General features: G+C 45.0%; 1 protein-coding gene across 1 annotated transcript in view; it reads left to right on the forward strand.

The window, feature by feature from the left end:
- WDR81 (WD repeat domain 81) overlaps positions 1-20,267 on the forward strand; it is a 71,396-nt gene that overhangs the window by 46,056 nt on the left and 5,073 nt on the right. The window contains exons 8-10 of the mRNA XM_069761355.1: positions 1,502-2,167; positions 4,366-4,511; positions 4,802-4,981. Of these exons, the coding sequence (XP_069617456.1) occupies positions 1,502-2,167; positions 4,366-4,511; positions 4,802-4,981 (992 nt within the window). The remainder of the gene's footprint in view (positions 1-1,501; positions 2,168-4,365; positions 4,512-4,801; positions 4,982-20,267) is intronic.

Below are 20,267 nucleotides of genomic sequence, written 5' to 3' on the forward strand. Positions count from 1 at the left end.
ATGATAATTGTATTCTAAAAAATCAAGTGAAATAACGATTCAGTTTGACAATTCACATGACCAACAGAGATGGAACTACCCAAGAATGCAAATATATGAAAGATAAAGCTTTATTGAATACAAGAAGACTGGATAAAATAAAAAATGTGCAATTTTTAATTTGTATTTTATCCAGTCTATTTGTATTCAATAAAGATTTCTGTTTCATACATTAGCATTTTTGGGTAGTTCCATCTCTGTTGGTCATGTGATTAGTTCTGAACTCCCACTTTTGAGTTAATTTCCCCACCCTCTCTTGTTCATATTCCACAATTCACATGGTTGATGTAATCAAGATTCCATTTGAGCGATCAGAGTAATTCTCGTTTCTTTATTATACTAATGTTCTGGTATTACATATTATGCACAGAACAATTCCTATATTAGTACATAACAGGATTGTGACTGTACGACTCACAACATCTCTCCATTCACACAGGGCTCTTCAAAGCCTTGTCCTAGGGAATAATGGGGGTCCCAAGTGTCAGACCCGCGGTGATCAGTAAGTCATCCCCTATCTTAGGGATAGGAGATAACTTCTAATGTTGGTACAAATTCTTTAAAAACATGATTGAACAAATGTCATTTTCAGATAGTGGCCACGTCAACTTTAAAGGGAACCTGTCGACAGGTTTTTAAACTAACATCTACGTAAAGCATCTGAATTGTCGATTAGGTCAATGCTTGTGTATTAAAATCGAATTTCTCCGTTTTCTAGAAATCCATCGGCGAATGTTTATGCATATGAGCTGTGAAGTACAAGGGCTTGGTCTTCACTTACACCAGTCTGGCCTCTCTCCTTTCTTCTCCTCCCACTTCCGCCCTCCTGTCAGTGACTGACAGGTCACTCTACCCTCTGACCTGCTCCCCTACCAAGAGATCTCATACAGGTGCCATTATTCCCAGAGGCGGCAAATGCGCAGATTGATAGGTTTGGCTCTTGCAATGTCATCAGGACCTTACTGTGTTGTGCTGCCACCATTAGTGGTGGCGCCTGCGTGAGATCTCACATAGGGGGGAGTAGGTCACAGAGAAGAGTGACCCGTCAGTTGCTGACAGGAGGTCGGCGGTGGGAGAAGAAAGAGGGAGAGAGGCCGGACAGCTGTAAGTGTAGACCAAGCACTCACACTTGCAAGGTTGAGTGCGTAAACATTCGGCAATGTATTCCTGGAAACCAGAGACACTAACTTACAGTACAAAGGTATAGACCTGATCAACATTTCAGAGCTTTTCATAGATGATTGTTGAGGATCTGAAAACCTGCTGTCAGGTTCACTTTTAATCAGAACGTTTGCAATCAAAAGTTAGATTAAATAGAAAATAGTCCAAACTTTTTTATGTGCCGTTCCTCAGTAGCCTTGTGTCCTTGATGGCCAAAAAACTCTCCAGTGTCCTCTTACCAATGGTTAGTGGCAATGTGTTACATATGTAAAGTAGCTATTATACGTTTTATGTCTTGTAGGGGACGTCATTGCCCAACTGCTTCCAAACCATGATTTAATCTGGAGACTGACCATGGTTTATCAAGAAGCAGTAATTCCAAAGGAAAGCGACAGCAGGACACAGGCATTTGAATATGGTGGAAGAATGAACATGCCTATGTTCCGCTCAGAGGAGGACACTCAGTCTGGCACTTTTGGGAGTGTCCTGGTCGGTAACCGTATTCAAGTACCAAAAGATAGCCAGCAGCCATCACCAAGGTCGTCGTGCCGCAGCCCTGTAGTGGAGAACTTCCACTGCGATGAGAACACCTTCAAGCAAGATCTTCAGAAAAGCGCCCATGGGCTTTGTGGCAACTGGTTGGCATACTGGCAGTATGAGATTGGTGTCAGTCAGCAGGAGCCCCACTTCTACTTCCACCAGATCAAGCTTCAGAGCTTTGTGGGCCATTCGGGGGCCATCAAGTGTGTTAAACCCTTAAGTGGAGAAGACTTCTTTCTAAGCGGCAGCAAGGACAAAACTGTCCGTCTCTGGCCCTTGTATAACTATGGGGATGGCACTAGGGAGATTGAGCCACGTCTGACCTACACAGAACATAAGAAGACCGTGTTTTATGTGGGTCAGCTGCAGTCTGTGCAGCAGATTGTCAGCTGTGATGGAGGGGTCTGTATATGGGACCAGTATACAGGTAAGAACCGTGGTTACAGCCTTGGCAGAAATTAGAGGAGTTGTCCTCCAAATAACCTAAAAGCCATTTACTTTAAAAACGCAGTACATTTTTTAATCTGATTTTTTTTCAATTCTTAATCATATTCAAAATCTCCTCTGATGCCAGGGAAAAGTATACCATATAAACAGTGAGTTTGTGTTGTGAGCGGGACCAATTTGAGATGGAGCCTGCAGATGGAAAAAAATAAGCAAGATACTATTCATATCCTGGTCGGAAACATTGTTTTTCATGTATACTTATGATAATTGTATTCTCAAAAATCAAGTGAAATGACGATTGAGTTTGACAATTCTCATGACCAACAGATGGAACTACCCAAGAATGCAAATGTATAAAAGATAAAGCTTTATTGAATACAAAGAGACTGGATAGAATAAAAATGTACAATTTATAATTTGTATTTTATCCAGTCTATTTGTATTCAATAAAGATTTGTTTCATATATTTTTGGGTAGTATCATCTCTGTTGGTCATGTAATTAATTCTGAACTCCCACTTTTGAGTTAAATATAATATGTATTATCAAACAAGCCCTGAACAAAAAAAAGTAACACACATATATATATATATAATGTATATTTCAAATAGAAAAAGAAGGCAGCACTCCAGCCTGCTTGAGAAAGCCTCAGTGCGAACCGAAACGTCGCCCAGACATGTGGGTCGGAATAAACTACACAACCTTTTTTCACTTTGGATGAATTTGGAGTGCTGCCTTCTTTTTCTATTTGGTCTAAATTTTGGGCAAGTGTTTGGACCATCTTGCCCAGGAGGCTTGGCACCCACTGGTGAGCATTGTGCTGTTCCAATGTGCTTGAAAATAATGGTGGCCTCACAAAATATTGACACGTTGCGCACGATTTGGCCATTTTCACCTAGAGGTGTACTCGCTGTTGTTGCCAGCGGTTTAGACATTAATGGCTGTGTATTTAGTTATTTAGAGGGCCCATTGCTTACATAGTTCCATCACTTTATGATCGATCCTGGTCTGACCTCTGGGCTCCCCACTGATTCTGATAGCGAAGGAGAAGCTGCTTCATACTTCCTAGTTAATATGTGCACCTTCTGTTCACATACGGTAAAGCCCCTGGAACTATACTGTCTTACTATCGCAGTATATTTGCCTTGGCGACTATAGTCCACCGTTCAGGATTGTCGGCCTTGATGACATCTGTAACTCATTAATAACTACAAAGGTGAAATAAATCCGATAGTAATGTAAGATCAGAACCCCTTTACTGCCATCTAGTGGCTTGTTTATATGGTACATCTTCTAAAATCCCAAACTTACAAAGCTGAGTGCTGTGCTCAGTGTTTGGCCAGTGCGGCCATGTAATAGTCCATCGATACGGATCGCATGTCACCACAAGAGGAGCTGTCTGAGATGGCCGCCGTAGCGTGGGGCCTTCTGTTCAGAATCCCCCTTATGAGCCACACTAGAGAGCCATTATTCATCTGATGGCCACATATTAACACCGTAAAATCAACTGACACACTTTGTAACGTCTCTGTGAATCCATTTACCCCTGATGTATGTTATGGATGTTTCCAGGAAATGTTCTCTTTCTGCACGTCTAAAGAAACATTTCAGATTTTCAGGGGGAATTATGCACCAAAAATCTTCAGTACAAAACTCACAACTAGCTACAAAAAAAGTAGAAAAAACACATTAGAGTTTTTGCACTTCTTATTTTGGAAGCTAACGGGAACCTTTCACGTCTGAAGACACTGTATTGACCTGCAGATATAGAGTTAATCTGTAAGTTCCTAGCGTTCATAAGGTGCCCGGCCGCCATATTGAAAGTGCAGCACTCGGTAGAAAAATGAAGTTTATTCCTCCCAAGAGCTGCCGGCTTTCAGTCATCCAGGGTGCTGTCACAGTACTGTGACTGGCGGCTGTGAGGGCACCCCGGAGCACTGCCTGACAGCCGACATTCAGCGCAGAGCCCCCTATACCATACATGTCTATACACTATTGATATGTGTTCTATTCGCTCGGCTCTTTTACATCGTTGTTCTTTTGGAAATGTGGTGATTAGATCATCTACCTATGGGAATTGGGGCTAGTAGGAGGAATCCATGAACCGTTATTCCAGCTTGTGGCAGAAGGTGGCGCTCCTGGAGATCAGCATTAACGTGTCAAGCGGTTTTATTGACAGGTAAAACCATTCGCACTTATGAGGCTGGAGACACGAAAATCCCCATAACGGCCGTGGCCACAATGCCGCCTCCTTACTGCAGTGTGACGTTTGGCAGCTCCGATTCTGTGCTGCGCTTCATTGACCCTCGGAAACCAGGGCTTCAGGTACTGACGTATATGGTTCAGTGTCGCTTCTCTGCTTTTGATCACCATCTTTAATGGGGCGGTTTTCCACTTCATCTTTCTAGACCGCCCTTCTCTCCATTTTCTTTCTACTTACTGCTTGATTAAAGATTATTCCTCCTACAAAGCAACCCTTGTGTATAGGAGCCCAGGGCAATATAACAAGAATACTGGCTGTTTTTTTAATGTTGGGTAGATAGGACCAATTGAATTTATTGGTGTTAAATCTGTCCACAGAATTGCTTCACTGCTCATATTTGTTTTCCCCTCAGCATGAATTTAAGCTGGCCAGCAATATGAATGCAGGGCTTATCCGCTACCTGACCGTCAGCCCAAACGGACGCAGCGTCGTTGCAGGCTACTCTTCGGGATTCATTATCCTACTGGACACCAGGACTGGTCTGGTTCTCCGAGGGTGGCCTGCACATGAGGGTGACATCCTGCAAATGAAGGTAAAATAAAAAGAGTTCATTTTTTGATAAAGGGAATCTGTCTTAAATTTTTACGCCCCTAAACCATTTATATAACTGTGTAGGTAAACAAGTTAATCCCTTTCTTCTTTTACACTTGCTGTGATTTTGCGGCCCCAATAGATTTCTATGGGGCCGCAATAATTCCACGGTGTGCTGTATGGCCGTGAGGGCTGTATTTACGGCCGTGAAAAAAGATCAAGCCTGCTCGGCTTATGGACACGACCCCCATTGTAAATCAATGAAGCTTCAAAAACAACAGAAGGGTGTTTTTGCGGGGCGCTGTGACTTCAAGTTTTGTGTGCCGCCATTTTTTTCCCAATACCTTTGCTATAGTATTGGGAACCCAAAAAACAGCGATCCGCACGTTTTTTGCAGTCCGTTATTGCGGCAGACCATGAAAATTGCGGTGATACAAAAAACCCGGTAAGTGTAAAAGAAGCCTAAGGATGCTCCAGCAGAGAGATTTGGGGTTCTGTATATGTATGTCCGAACGTGCGTTGGGGCCTGATGATGCATCTGCAGCTCCTTATCCTCGCGCTATATTCACTGCCATGAATCAACCGTAAATGACCTGTCAGTCAACCAGAGGACCGGAATAGAGGTGAGGCTGAGAAGTGCATCATCACGGCCTACTGCACGTCCATACACAATTTTATACAGAAGTTCAAAACCCATTTTCTCGCTGCAGGAGCATTGCTATGGGGTCCTAAATAGATCAGTCATATAAATAATTTGGTGGGTGTAGAAGTTTGACAGGTTCCGTTTAAAGTTTCCTCTCTTGATGTTTGGATTTCTTTAGTCTTCTCTCTTTCCGGAGTCACATCAGAGGTGTATATTAAGGCTTCATCGAAGATGGAGTATTCTGGTTTAGAGCAATATGGCTTTGTTCTCACCAGTTTTTACAGTTTTTTGTCTGTGATATATGGACGTATATAAAGCAAATGTATGAAATGTTTTACTATACAGCTGCCTACGACTGCCTGTTTAAGGGCATTTCCAATTATAATTTTCCATGAGCCTGGTCCATAGAAGTCTATGGATACATTTAACACATGCCTTTGGAAAATTTCACTTATACATTTATGCTAAAAGTGAAATCTCGATGCACTCGTTTTCTTCTATTAATATAGCTGAAGCGTTGATGGGGCATTCTGGTAAGATCAAGTTATCTTCTAGGATCACCAGGATAGTAGTTAGTGGGGTCTGATCAAGTTTAAATGGCGCAGCGGTGAAGCATGTACGCTGTCAGTCTAGCCATTCTCTGTGGGACAGAAGCTGAGCACAGTCCCATACACAGTGAATAGAGCCGAGCATGTGCGTCTCTGCTCCATTCAAGACTGGACTCTACGCAGCTTTGTTCTCTGGGTTATATATAGAGCCTTGTTCTTGGGATTGCTAGTGATCCTGGGGTTGAACTCACAGCAATCAGCAAGTTATCCCTTGTTGTCGGGATGGGGAATTACTTGAGATTTTTGAGAAAACCCTTCTGGCATTTCTATAACTGAAAATTGATTTCATATATGTGAATGGGGCAGTTTCTGCAGCATGTGCATGGATGTCTGCAAGCCTCATTAACATGAATATGACGTTGAATACAGTTCTGTAATGTTTGAAGTCCAGGAACTTCAGCTTTTGGCCAGATGCACTTGGAGTGAGCTAAATCTCTATTGCCCACCTCCTAGATGGCTGCTTACATATGTATATATATATATATATATATATATATATATATATACATACATACATACATACATACATACATACATACATACATACATACATACATACATACATACATACATACATATATATATATATATATATATATATATATATATATATATATATATATATATACATGCATGCACGCACGCACGCACGCACGCACGCACGCACGCATACAGTCAGTCGGTCATGGCCAAAAGTATTGCCACCCCTGCAATTCTGTCAGATAATACTCAGTTTCTTCCTGAAAATGATTGCAAACACAAATTCTTTGGTATCATTATCTTCATTTAATTTGTCTCACATGAAAAAACACAAAAGAGAATAAAGCAAAAGCAAAACATTGATAATTTCACACAAAACTCCAAAAATGGGCCAGACAAAAGTATTGGCACCCTCAGCCTAATACTTGGTTGCACAACCTTTAGCCAAAAAAAAACTGCGACCAACCACTTCCGGTAACCATCAATGAGTTTCTTACAATGCTCTGCTGGAATTTTAGACCATTCTTCTTTGGCAAACTGCTCCAGGTCCCTGATATTTGAAGGGTGCCTTCTCCAAACTGCAATTTTTAGATCTCTCCACAGGTGTTTTATGGGATTCAGGTCTGAACTCGTTGCTGGCCACCTTAGAAGTCTCCAGTGCTTTCTCTCAAACCATTTTCTAGTGGTTTTTGAAGTGTGTTTTGGGTCATTGTCCTGCTGGAAGACCCATGACCTCTGAGGGAGACCCAGCCTTCTCACACTGGGCCCTACATTATGCTGTAAAATTTGTTAGTAGTTAGTTAGTTGTTAGACTTCATAATGCCATCACACGGTCAAGCAGTCCAGTGCCAGAGGCAGCAAAGCAACCCCAAAACATCAGGGAACCTCCGCCATGTTTGACTGTAGGGACCGTGTTCTTTTCTTTGAATGCCTCTTTTTTTCTCCTGTAAACTCTATGTTGATGCCTTTTCTCAAAAAGCTCTACTTTTGTCTCATCTGACCAGAGAAAATTCTTCAGGTAAGTTTTGGCAAACTCCAGCCTGGCTTTTTTATGTCTCAGGGTAAGAAGTGGGGTCTTCCTGGGTCTCCTACCATACAGTCCCTTTTCATTCAGACGCCGACGGATAGTACGGGTTGACACTGTTGTACCCTCGGACTGCAGGGCAGCTTGAACTTGTTTGGATGTTAGTCGAGGTTCTTTATCCAACATCGGCACAATCTTGCGTTGAAATCTCTTGTCAATTTTTCTTTTCCGTCCACATCTAGGGAGGTTAGCCACAGTGCCATGGGCTGTAAACTTCTTGATGACACTGCGCACGGTAGGCACAGGAACATTCAGGTTTTTGGAGATGGACTTGTAGCCTTGAGATTGCTCATGCTTCCTCACAATTTGGTTTCTCAAGTCCTCAGACAGTTCTTTGGTCTTCTTTCTTTTCTCCATGCTCAATGTGGTACACACAAGGACACAGGACAGAGGTTGAGTCAACTTTAATCCATGTCAACTGGCTGCAAGTGTGATTTAGTTATTGCCAACACCTGTTAGGTGCCACAGGTAAGTTACAGGTGCTGTTAATTACACAAATTAGGGAAGCATCACAAGATTTCTCCTTCGCCTCATTGGGGGACGCAGACCGTGGGTGTATGCTGCTGCCACTAGGAGGCTGAAACTAAGTGATACAAAAAAAGTTAGCTCCTCCCCTGCAGTATATACCCTCCTGCTGGCTCTCAGCTAACCAGTTCTTGCTTAGTGTCTGTAGGAGGCACATGGGTCTGTTTCAGACCCCAACGTTTTTATTTTATTGTTTACTTTTCTGTAAATTTTTATTTTTTAAGTAACGGAGTGAAGGGGGCGACGGTTCCTTTCAAGGTTCCGATCTCCCCCGAACCATCAACAGGCGAGCACGGCGAGTATACCTCCCCGTACCCTCTCCTGCGACGTGGGAAGCCATGCCTGAGCTCACTTCAGGGGCGACGGTTCCTTTCACGGTCCCGATCTCCCCACACCAGCAGCAGGCGACCACATGGAGTGTCGCCTCCATGTTTCCTCTCCTGGAGCCAGGCCTAATGCCGGACAACTGGCCCTGTCCACCCGGACTGAACTCCGTGGCTGTACAGAGGCCCCTCTCTATGGCGTCCGAGCAGCCCCCACTGTCCCGCCACTGTGAAAGCGGATGGCACAAGGAGGCGGACGGTTCCTCTCCACCTCCCTAACAAAGGTATGATGGATTGAGGCTTATCCCTGCACCGTCCACGCTGCACAGAACAGCGCTCAAACCCACATCCGCGGCGGCTCCATGCCGGGACGCACACCAATGGTGAGTGGATCCATCTTCAGTATCCACATGCTGACAGGCAGCCTCAGCCACTTCCCTGTGGCCTACCTCTCTGAGGTAACGCTCTGGATGGCTGCAAAAATTTAGTCCCCGGCTTCGGCCGATTTGTAGGCCGCATCCTGGAAGTCTTGCCTGGAACGCCCCGCTTTTGTCGCCCGCCGGGTATAGAAATTTAGGCCCCGGCTTGGGCCTATTCAACATCGTGTCTGTGGCTCCGCCCCCCAAATTGGCGCTTCTCGCTCTCTGCGAGATTTTATCAACTCTGCAGCTCCCGATGGCCATCTTGGTCCACCCGGCCAGCTCACACTGGGGTGACAGTATTTTTGCATTAAAGGGGCACATCGACTCTACATCAGTACCCGGGTAAGGAAGTACCTGGTCTTAAAGGTGCATGACCAGTATTTCCTGGTCTTAAAGGCATATGGCCAGTATTCCCAGTCTTAAAGGTGCATGACCAGTATTCCCTGGTCTTAAAGGTGCATGACCAGTATTCCCTGGTCTTAAAGGCGCATGACCAGTATTCCCTGGTCTTAAAGGAGCATGACCAGTATTCCCTGGTCTTAAAGGTGCACGACCAGTATTCTCTGGTCTTAAAGGTGCACGACCAGTATTCTCTGGTCTTAAAGGTGCATGACCAGTATTCTCTGGTCTTAAAGGTGCATGACCAGTATACCCTGGTCTTAAAGGCGCATGACCAGTATTCTCTGGTCTTAAAGGCGCATGACCAGTATTCCCCGGTCTTAAAGGCGCATGACCAGTATTCCCCGGTCTTAAAGGCGCATGACCAGTATTCCCTGGTCTTAAAGGCGCATGGCCAGTATTCGCCGATCTTAAAGGCGCATGGCCAGTATTCTCTGTTCTTAAAGGCGCATGACCAGTATTCCCTGGTCTTAAAGGCGTATGATCAATATTTCCTGGTCTTAAAGGCGCTTGATCAGTCCGAGGAGCCCTCCGCCGCCGACCCCAGCTTTATCCTCTAGTTCCCCTCAGTGGACTTCTTCACTGACCAATCCATGGTTCTCTGACCAAGAGATTGAATCCCTCTGTGTACCCTCTGTGTTACATGGTCCCTATCCTACATGGGAGCCGTCGGCTAGCAGGGGCCGCAAGTATTCTAGAAACGTGCAGGCGTCTAGAAACATACAGGCATCTAGAAAACGGAAGTTTTTCGTTTCCTGCTCCCTCACCAATGATTTGATGACAACAAGGCTCTGAATATGGATTGGATATTGCCTGAGCTTGCCAGAGCTTCAGAGACTAAACTCCCTCGAGAGCATTTGCCATTCAATTCGGATAAGCGATTCACTGGACAGAAGCCTCTACGTGGGATGGCATGCCTGACCTGTTTTTTAAGGGCGACGGGTCCTTTAAAGGGCACCGATCTCCCCACACCATCAACAGACGAGCACACGGAGTGTCGTCTCCATGTTTCCTCTTCTGCATCCAGGCCTAACGCCAGACAACCTGTCCTGTCCACCTGGAGACCTGTACTCTGTGGACATATAGAGGCACCCTTTTTGGCGTACGAGCTCCCCCCTCTGCATCACCACTATTTAGTGGATGATGCAAGAAGGCGGACAATTCCTCTCCACTTCCCTGTTAAGAGGTTGATGGATCGAGGGTTCCTAATTTTTATCTCTGCACCGTGAAAAGAGGAGATGGCAAGAGACTATGACCTGCTGGATGCAGCCGCACATTCTGCCATGGGGCAGATTAACCGGGTAGAATCTCCTGTGGTATTCCTACCAGTATCCCTACCTGATGGGTCATCAATTAAAAATACCACGGACTGTCAGATAGCAAATCTGGTTCGTTCCGTCTTGCGGCTTCGAGTCCAGCGCTCTATCCTCCCTAGCGGCCGCATGGATTGCTGGAGCAATGGTCTCCTGGCTGGAGACCTTAACTACCTTGATTCACACCAGCAACAACTGGCCAATCAAATCCTTTGAGCGGGAGACTGACAAAGGATTGTATAAGGATTGTCCAGCACAGTCTAGATCTAAGGGATCTTGGTTCCAAACAGGGGAACGAAAAGTAAGATCCACCCTGGACCTCAAACTTCTAACAACCTTTGACATGGTCCTCCTTCTTTGGATGGAGTTCCTCCGCTCAGCCATTACTTCAACAGAAAAAGGTGCAGTTTCCGGCATCCATCGACATTCGGGTTGCTTGCCCTCTGCAAAAATTCCTTCGCCTTTCCATTCGTCAACAGCATTTTTAAGTCACAACCTTGTCCTTTGGCCTTGCTTCCGCACCCAGAGTGTTCGCTCGGGTCATGGCGGATGTCATGTTTCTCTTGCACTCTAGAGGCGTGCTCGTCCTGCCCTGTTTGGTCTGTCTAGCTGCCCTTCCAGGACTACGCTGAGTCGTCTATATCTCTTGCGATACCTTCTCTCCTGGGCTGGCAGCTACACTTAGATAAGTTCTCCTCATTTCCAGCCCAGCAGATATCCTTTTTGAGGATGATCCTGCACACTTCTAGAAGGATGGTAATTCTTCCTCGAGACAAGGTCATGGCCCTTCAACAGGGAGCTCACGCAAGGAGAGTTCTGAGGACTTGATTACTCACCCCCTCATTTCATTCGATTTGCTAAGAGAGTTCTGAGGAAAAATGGTGACGACAATGGAAGCGGTTTCCTTCGCTCCGCTCGTTTTCAGCAAGTCAAATAGACTTTCAGACAATAGTCTCTGAGCTCCTTCTTTATCCAGGGCCTTTCTCCCGGTTCAATGGTTATTAGTAACTACCAATGCCAGTCTTCTTCTCCCCATCATTGTTCTGGAGATCCGAACGGTAGTCTTACATCAGGTCCACTGCCTTCTGGCGGGTCTCCCTATCCGAATTCAATTGGATAATGCCACGGCGGTGCCTTACGTCAGTCATCTAGCAGCTACCCACGATCAGGCGCCATGACCGAGGTACCTCACTTTCTCTGATGGGCCGAAGTCTATTATTCGGTGATCTCGGCAGTATATATCCCAGAAGTAGAACTCTGAACGGCAAACAAATTCAGCCGTCAGGGTTCCGCCTCAAGTCAGTGGGAACTTCACCCCGAAGTCTTCCATCAGATCTGTCCTTACTGGAGTTCTCCAGTTGTAGGTGGGATGACATCCAGACGGAAGGCCAATGTACTCGAGTTCGTGGTTCGGCCTCGAGATCCAAGAGCCATCGCTTTCCATGTTCTGGTTCTGCCGTGGTACCAGTTTCCATAACTCCCCTTCCACTGCTTCCGAAAGCCTTTCGGAAGCAGAAAGGGGCCCCAGTGATCCTCAGAGATCCGCACTGACCACGTCCGTTTTTTGTTTGCGGAGCTAGTATCTTCTCGCCTTATCGCAGCACAACTGCAAGTAGGGACTTTCTCACAGGGAGTTTTCACATGTAGTTCTTCCCTATCGCATACCGTTAGATCATTGGGACCTTATTATTCCTAGGAGCCTTACAGTAGGCTCCTTTTTCATCCGGGCAGACTTTACTATCAGGGAAAGTCGTCCCGTTCTCCTCTGCGATATTCTCACTCTGACGAGTCTTTGGAGCTAGCTTCTCTGCTCTTTCAGACTTTTTTCCCTTATTACCTTCGAGGCAAGGTTGTCCTCAGGCCATCTCCATCCCTTGTTACCAAGGTGGTACTGTATTACCACTGTTATGAGGGCATAGTTCTTCTCTCATCTCTTTTGGCTCCAGTCCACAAAATGGAATAAGATCCCCCATATTCTGGACGAAGTGAGTGCTCGGAGTAGGTACGTCTTGAGGACAGCGTCCTTCTGAAGGTTGGACATTTTATTTGGGCTTCCTGACGGTAGAGGAAGGCTTCCTGACATTTTCAGGAAGGGTTTAGCCGTTTCATCGACCATGATAACATGGTGAATTCTTTTCACCATCCAGGAGTCCTTCCGTGCTAGATGTCAGCCTATCTCCCTGTCTATCAAGGGTTCTAGGCACCAGGCGTCAGCAAGGCACGCCTGCAAGCTTGCGGATTCGTCCAGTCCGCATGCATTCTTGAAGCACTATAATTCCCACACTTCCACAGATGTGAGTCTGGGCAGTCGGACTCTGCAGGCCGCGGTGGCGCACTTGTAAGTAGCGGTTACACAGGGCCTGATCTATTGTTGTCCCCACCCAGGGACTGCTTTGGGACGTCCCACGGTCTGTGTCCCCCAATGAGGCGAAGGAGAAATAGGGATTTTTGTGTACTCACCGTAAAATCCTTTTCTCCGAGCCATTCATTGGGGGACACAGCTCCCACCCTGTTATTAGCTTATGCTTGTTTTTTAGAATATGACATGCTATACGCTCATATATTGTTATTGATCTCCTACTGCTTTTGCACCGAACTGGTTAGCTGAGAGCCAGCAGGAGGGTATATACTGCAGGGGAGGAGCTAACTTTTTTTGTATCACTTAGTTTCAGCCTCCTATTGGCAGCAGCATACACCCACGGTCTGAGTCCCCCAATGAATGGCTCGGAGAAAAGGATTTTTTCGGTGAGTACACAAAAATCCCTATTTTTCAAACAGTGCCAATACTTTTGTCCACCCCCTTTTTTATGTTTGGTGTAGAATTATATCCAATTTGGCTTTAGGACAATTCTTTTTGTGTTTTTTCATTTAAGACAAATTAAATGAAGATAATAATACCAAATAATTTGTGTTTGCCATTATTTTCAGGAAGAAAATGAGTATTATCTGACAGAATTGCACGGGTGTCAATACTTTTGGCCATGACTGTACATACACGCACACGCGCAAACACATACACACACACACACACACACACACACACACTTCTCAAAAAAATAAAGGGTACACTTACACATTAGAATATAACTCCAAGTAAATTAAACATCTGTGAAATCAGACTGTATACAGATTGACAATCTGTTTCACATGCTGTTGTGCAAATGGAATAGACAACAGATAGAAATTGTTGGCAATTATCAAGACACACTCAATAAAGGAGTGGTCCTGCAGGTGGGGACCACAGACCACATCTGAGTACCAATGCTTTCTGGCTGATGTTTTGGTCACTTTTGAATGTTGGTTATGCTTTTGCACTCATGGTAGCATGAGACGGACTCTACAACCCACACAAGTGGCTCAGGTAGTGCAGCTCATCCAGGATGGCACATCAATGCGAGTTGTGGCAAGAAGGTTTGCTGTGTTTGTCAGTGTAGTGTCCAGTGGCTGGAAGCGCTACCAGGAGACAGGCCAGTACACCAAGAGACGTGGAGGGGGCTGTAGGAGGGCAACAACCCAGCAGCAGGACCGCTACCTCAGCCTTTGTGCAAGGAGGAACAGGAAGAGCCCTGCAAAATGACCTCCAGCAGGCCACAAATGTGCATGTGTCTGCACAACGTTTAGAAACCGACTACATGAGGATGGTCTGAGTGCCTGACATCCACAGATGGGGGTTGTGCTCACAGCCCAACACCGTTCAGGATGCTTGGCATTTGCCACAGAACACCAGGATTGGCAAATTCGCCACTGGTGCCCTGTGCTTTTCACAGATGAAAGCAGGTTTACACTGAGCACGCGACAGAGTCTGGAGATGCCGTTGAGAGCAATCTGTTGCCTGCAACATCCTTCAGCATGACCAGTTTGGCAGTGGGTCCGTAATAGTGTGGGGTGGCATTTCTTTGGAGGGCCGCATAGCCCTCTATGTGCTCGCCTGACTGCCATTAGGTACCGAGATGAGATCCTCAGACCCCATGTGAGATCATATGTTGGTGCAGTTGGCCCTGGGTTCCTCCTAATGCAGGACAATGCCAGACCTCATGTGGCTGGAGCGTGTCAGTAGTTCCTGCAAGATGAAGGCATTGAAGCTGTGGACTGGCCCGCTCGTTCCCCAGACCCGAATGCGATTGCACACATCGGGGACATCATGTCTCGCACCATCCACCAATGTCACGTTGCACCACAGACTGTCCTGGAGTTGGCGAATGCTTTAGTCCAGGTCTGGGAGGAGATCCCTCAGGAGACCATCCGCCGCCTCATCAGGAGCATTCCCAGGCATTGTAGGGAGGTCATACAGGCACGTGGAGACTACACACACTACATTTCCTTGTCTTGAGGAATTTCCACTGAAGTTGGATCAGCCTGTAACTTAATTTTCCACTTTCATTTTGAGCATTATTCCAACTCCAGACCTCCGTGGGATATTAGTTGTGATTTACGTTGATAATTTTTAGGTTTTATTGTTTTCAACACATTCCACTATGTAATTAATAAAGATTTCAACTGGAATATTTCATTCAGTGATATCTTGGATGTGGGATTTTACTGTTCCCTCTGAGTCATTATCTCACTAAATTAAAAAAAATTAACAAAAAACACCTGCCAGGGCTTCCTAAGTATTTAAAAGGTCCCTTAGTCTTATTCAGTATGCTCCACAATCATGGGGAAGACTGCTGACTTGACAGATGTCCAGAAGGCAGTCATTGACACACTTCAGAAGGAAAGTAAATTTTGCATTTCATTTGGAAATCAAGGTCCCAGAGTCTGGAGAAAGAGTGGATAGGCACACAATCAAAGCTGCTTGAGATCTGCTGTGAAGTTTCCATAATCAGTGATGGTTTGGGGAGCCATGTCATCTGCTGGTGTAGGTCCACTGTGTTTTATCAAGACCAAAGTCAGTACAGCCGTCTACCAGGAAATTTTAGAGCACTTCATGCTTCCCTCTGCCGACAATCATGTTGGAGATGGAAACTTCATTCTCCAGCAGGACTTGGCAGCTGTCCACACTTCCAAAAGTACCAATACCTGGTTTACAAACAACAGTGTCACTGTGCTTGATTGGCCAGCAAACTCACCTGACCCTAACCCCATAGAGAATCTATGGGGTATTCTCAAGAGGAAGATGAGAGACACCAGACCCAGCAATGCAGACAAGCTGAAGGCTGCTAGCAAAGCAACCTGGGCTTCCATAACACCTCAGCATTTTTCAAGCTGGAGTTATAAAGTATTTTAATTTGCGGAGATGATTAGATCTATATCTATCGCTCTAGGATGTAGAGCTAGAGAGATAGAGATTTTAGAATATATATGTATGTATAAAAATTAAAATATAATATAGATCTATGAGTCTGAGAGAGGTTTGCTGTGATGGAATTGTGAAGGCTGCAGTGCTCACAAGACCTCGACACAAGATTGGCAGGAGCCCCAGAGCTCGGAGTGGTGGGGTGCAGCACTATCCAGAAGTCACATTTGCAATACATAGTCTAGTCTCAGTTGCAGAGATGGGGGACCACTTGAATTGTACTTTATTTAATAAACCCTTGCTTTTAGGTAATTTTTTAGCTTCCCAGCTTCCGCTGATGACCACACTGCCAGTGTATGCGGGGTTCCTGCTGATGGTAATGGATTTATACGGTGCTAGTAACCAGCCCTTTTGTGGACTGTATTAAGCAGTTTGTTTAAATCAGAAAGACAAGTGTCCGTGGGTGTCTTACCCAAGCCCCAGTAATCATTAACTCTTCTTTATATTTACCTGCCCCAGTGCTCGTTGGGATAGTTTGTTTAACCTGTTCTGAGTCAAGGTGAAATAACGTCCATCCCATCACAACTTGTTTATTATCCTAAAGAGATGGTCCCTTTATTCAACCCCTGCAATTTTGGATAGTAGTAGATTTACTACACAGTTTCTTAATAAGTTATAATAGTTGTGCTTTATATCATTATGGCTTACAAGACCCTTCTTGCACCTTTTAGACAGACGATCAGTAGTGTTCCTATTAGAGGCTGATTCATAAACCACAGGTGACAGAGAAGCTGTAGGAAATGTGACATTTTTTGTCTAACTTCATGTGTTTATATATATATATATATATATATATATATATATATATATATATATATATATATATATATATAATCTGCTCAAAAAAATAATGGGATCACTAAAATCCCACATCCTAGACATCACTGAATTAAATAGTCCAGTTGTAAATATTTATTCATTACATAGGATGTGTTGAGAACAGTAAAACATAAAAATGATCAATGTAAATCAAAATGAATATCCCATGGAGGTCTGGAGTTGGAATGATACTCAAAATCAAAGTGGAAAATCAAATTACAGAATTACAGTGGACTTCAACTTCAGTGGAAGTGCCTCAAGACAAAGAAATGATGCTCAGCAGTGTGTGTGGCCTCCATGTGCCTGTATGATCTCCCTACAACGCCTGGGCATGCTCCAGATGAGGCGGCGGATGGTCTCCTGAGGGATTTCATCCGAGACCAGGACTAAAGCATCCGACAACTCCTGGACAGTCTGTGGTGCAACGTGACGTTGGTGGATGGTGCGAGACATGATGTCCCAGATGTGTTCAATCGGATTCAGGTCTGGGGAATGGGCTGGCCAGTCCATAGCTTCAATGCCTTCATCTTGCAGGAACTGCTGACATACTCCAGCTACATGGGGTCTGGCATTGTCCTGCATTAGGAGGAACCCAGGGCCAACCGCACCAGCATATGGTCTCACAATGGCTCTGATAATCTCATCTTGGTGCCCAATGGCAGTGAGGCTACCTCTGGCAAGCACATGGAGGGTCTTGCGGCCCTCCAAAGGAATGCCACCCCACACCATTTCTGACCCACTGCCAAACTGGTCATGCTGAAAGATGTTGCAGGCAGCAGATCGCTCTCCACGGCATCTCCAGACTCTGTCACATCTGTCACATGTGGTCAGTGTGAACCTGCTTTCATCTGTGAAGCGCACAAGGCGCCAGTGGCGGATTTGCCAATCCTGGTGTTCTGTAGCAAATGCCATGCATCCTGGAGGGTTTTGGGCGGTGAGCACTACCCCCATCTGTGGACGCCGGGCACTCAGACCATCCTCATGGAGTCTGTTTCTAACCATTTTGCAGGCACATGCACATTTGTGGCCTACTGGAGGTCATTTTGCAGGGCTCTGACAGTGCCCCTCCTGTTCCTCCTTGCACAGAGGCTGAGGTAGCAGTACTGCTGCTGGGTTGTTTCCCTCCTATGGTGCCCTCCACATCTCCTGGTAGCGCCTCCAGCCTCTGGACACTACGCTGACAGACACAGCAAACCACCTTGCCACAGCTCGCAATGATGTGCCATCCTGGATAAGCTGCACTACCTGAGCCACTATTGTAGAGTCCGTCTCATGCTATCACGAGTGTGAATATATATACATACATACATACATACATACATACATACATACATACATACATACATACACTGTCATGGCCAAAAGTATTAACACCCCTGCAATTTTGTCAGATAATACTCAGTTTCTTCCTGAAAATAATTGCAATCACAAATTCTTTGGTATTATTATCTTCGTTTAATTTGTCTTAAATGAAAAAACACAAAAGAGAATGAAGCAAAAAGCAAAACATTGATCATTTCACACAAAAGTCAAAAATGGGCCAGACAAAAGTATTGGCACCCTCAGCCTAATACTTGGTTGCACAACCTTTAGCCAAAATAACTGCCACCAATCACTTCCGGTAACCATCAATGAGTTTTTTACAATGCTCTGCTGGAATTTTAGACCATTCTTCTTTGGCAAACTGCTCCAGGTCCCTGATATTTGAAGGGTGCCTTCTCTAAACTGCCATTTTTAGATCTCTCCACAGGTGTTTTATGGGATTCAGGTCTGAACGCGTTGCTGGCCACCTTAGAAGTCTCCAGTGCTTTCTCTCAAACCATTTTCTAGTGCTTTTTGAAGTGTGTTTTGGGTCATTGTCCTGCTGGAAGACCCATGACCTCTGAGGGAGACCCAGCTTTCTCACACTGGGCCCTAAATTATGCTGCAAAATTTGTTGGTAGTCTTCAGACTTCATAATGCCATGCACACGGTCAAGCAGTCCAGTGCCAGAGGCAGCAAAGCAACCCCAAAACATCAGGGAACCTCCGCCATGTTTGACTGTAGGGACCGTGTTTTTTTCTTTGAATGCCTCTTTTTTTCTCGTCTAAACTCTATGTTGATGCCTTTGCCCAAAAAGCTCCACTTTTGTCTCATCTGACCAGAGAACATTCTTCCAAAACGTTTTAGGCTTTTTTAGGTAAGTTTTGGCAAACTCCAGCCTGGCTTTTTTATGTCTCAGGGTAAGAAGTGGGGTCTTCCTGGGTCTCCTACCATACAGTCCCTTTTCATTCAGACACCGATGGATAGTACGGGTTGACACTGTTGTACCCTCGGACTGCAGAGCAGCTTGAACTTGTTTGGATGTTAGTCTAGGTTCTTTATCCAACATCCGCACAATCTTGCATTGAAATCTCTTGTCAATTTTTCTTTTCCATCCACATCTAGGGAGGTTAGCCACAGTGCCATGGGCTTTAAACTTCTTGATGACACTGCGCACGGTAGACACAGGAACATTCAGGTCTTTGGAGATGGACTTGTAGCCTTGAGATTGCTCATGCTTCCTCACAATTTGGTTTCTCAAGTCCTCAGACAGTTCTTTGGTCTTCTTTCTTTTCTCCATGCTCAATGTGGTACACACAAGGACACAGGACAGAGGTTGAGTCAACTTTAATCCATGTCAACTGGCTGCAAGTGTGATTTAGTTATTGCCAACACCTGTTAGGTGCCACAGGTAAGTTACAGGTGCTGTTAATTACACAAATTAGAGAAGCATCACATGATTTTTCGAACGGTGCCAATACTTTTGTCCACCCCCTTTTTATGTTTGGTGTGGAATTATATCCAATTTGGCTTTCGGACAATTCTTTTTGTGTTTTTTCATTTAAGACCAATTAAATGAAGATAATAATACCAAAGAATTTGTGATTGCAATCATTTTCAGGAAGAAACTGAGTATTATCTGACAGAATTGCAGGGGTGTTATATATATATATTTTTTTTTTTTTTAGCGAATGTTTCACTTGCCTGGTGCTGCCCAAGCCACAGGCTGCTTTAATCAGACCTGCACCTTCTAGAGGTGATTGAGTTTATTGCAATCAAGAGACCTGTCCATCACCTGCAGTGACGCTGGGGGACGCCGGCCTAGTCTCATCTCAGCCCACAGTCGGCTCTGTACAGAATATTTAGAAATACTCCTGGCTGCAGTCGTGTCGCCCGTCTCTGAATCGTTCTTTCTGTGGTTTGGGCATCGCAAATCCGCTAACAGTTTCCCTTTTAAGTAACCACGCTACTAAGGGGGGTTTTCTCATGATCATAAATGGGTAACATTTAAAGTGCTTATTAAAACAAACAATTTTGCAGTCTGTTTTTATCAACATCCTCTCTGCTCTGAAG

This window comes from Ranitomeya imitator, chromosome 3 (assembly GCF_032444005.1).
Source record: "Ranitomeya imitator isolate aRanImi1 chromosome 3, aRanImi1.pri, whole genome shotgun sequence".
NCBI lineage: Eukaryota > Metazoa > Chordata > Amphibia > Anura > Dendrobatidae > Ranitomeya > Ranitomeya imitator.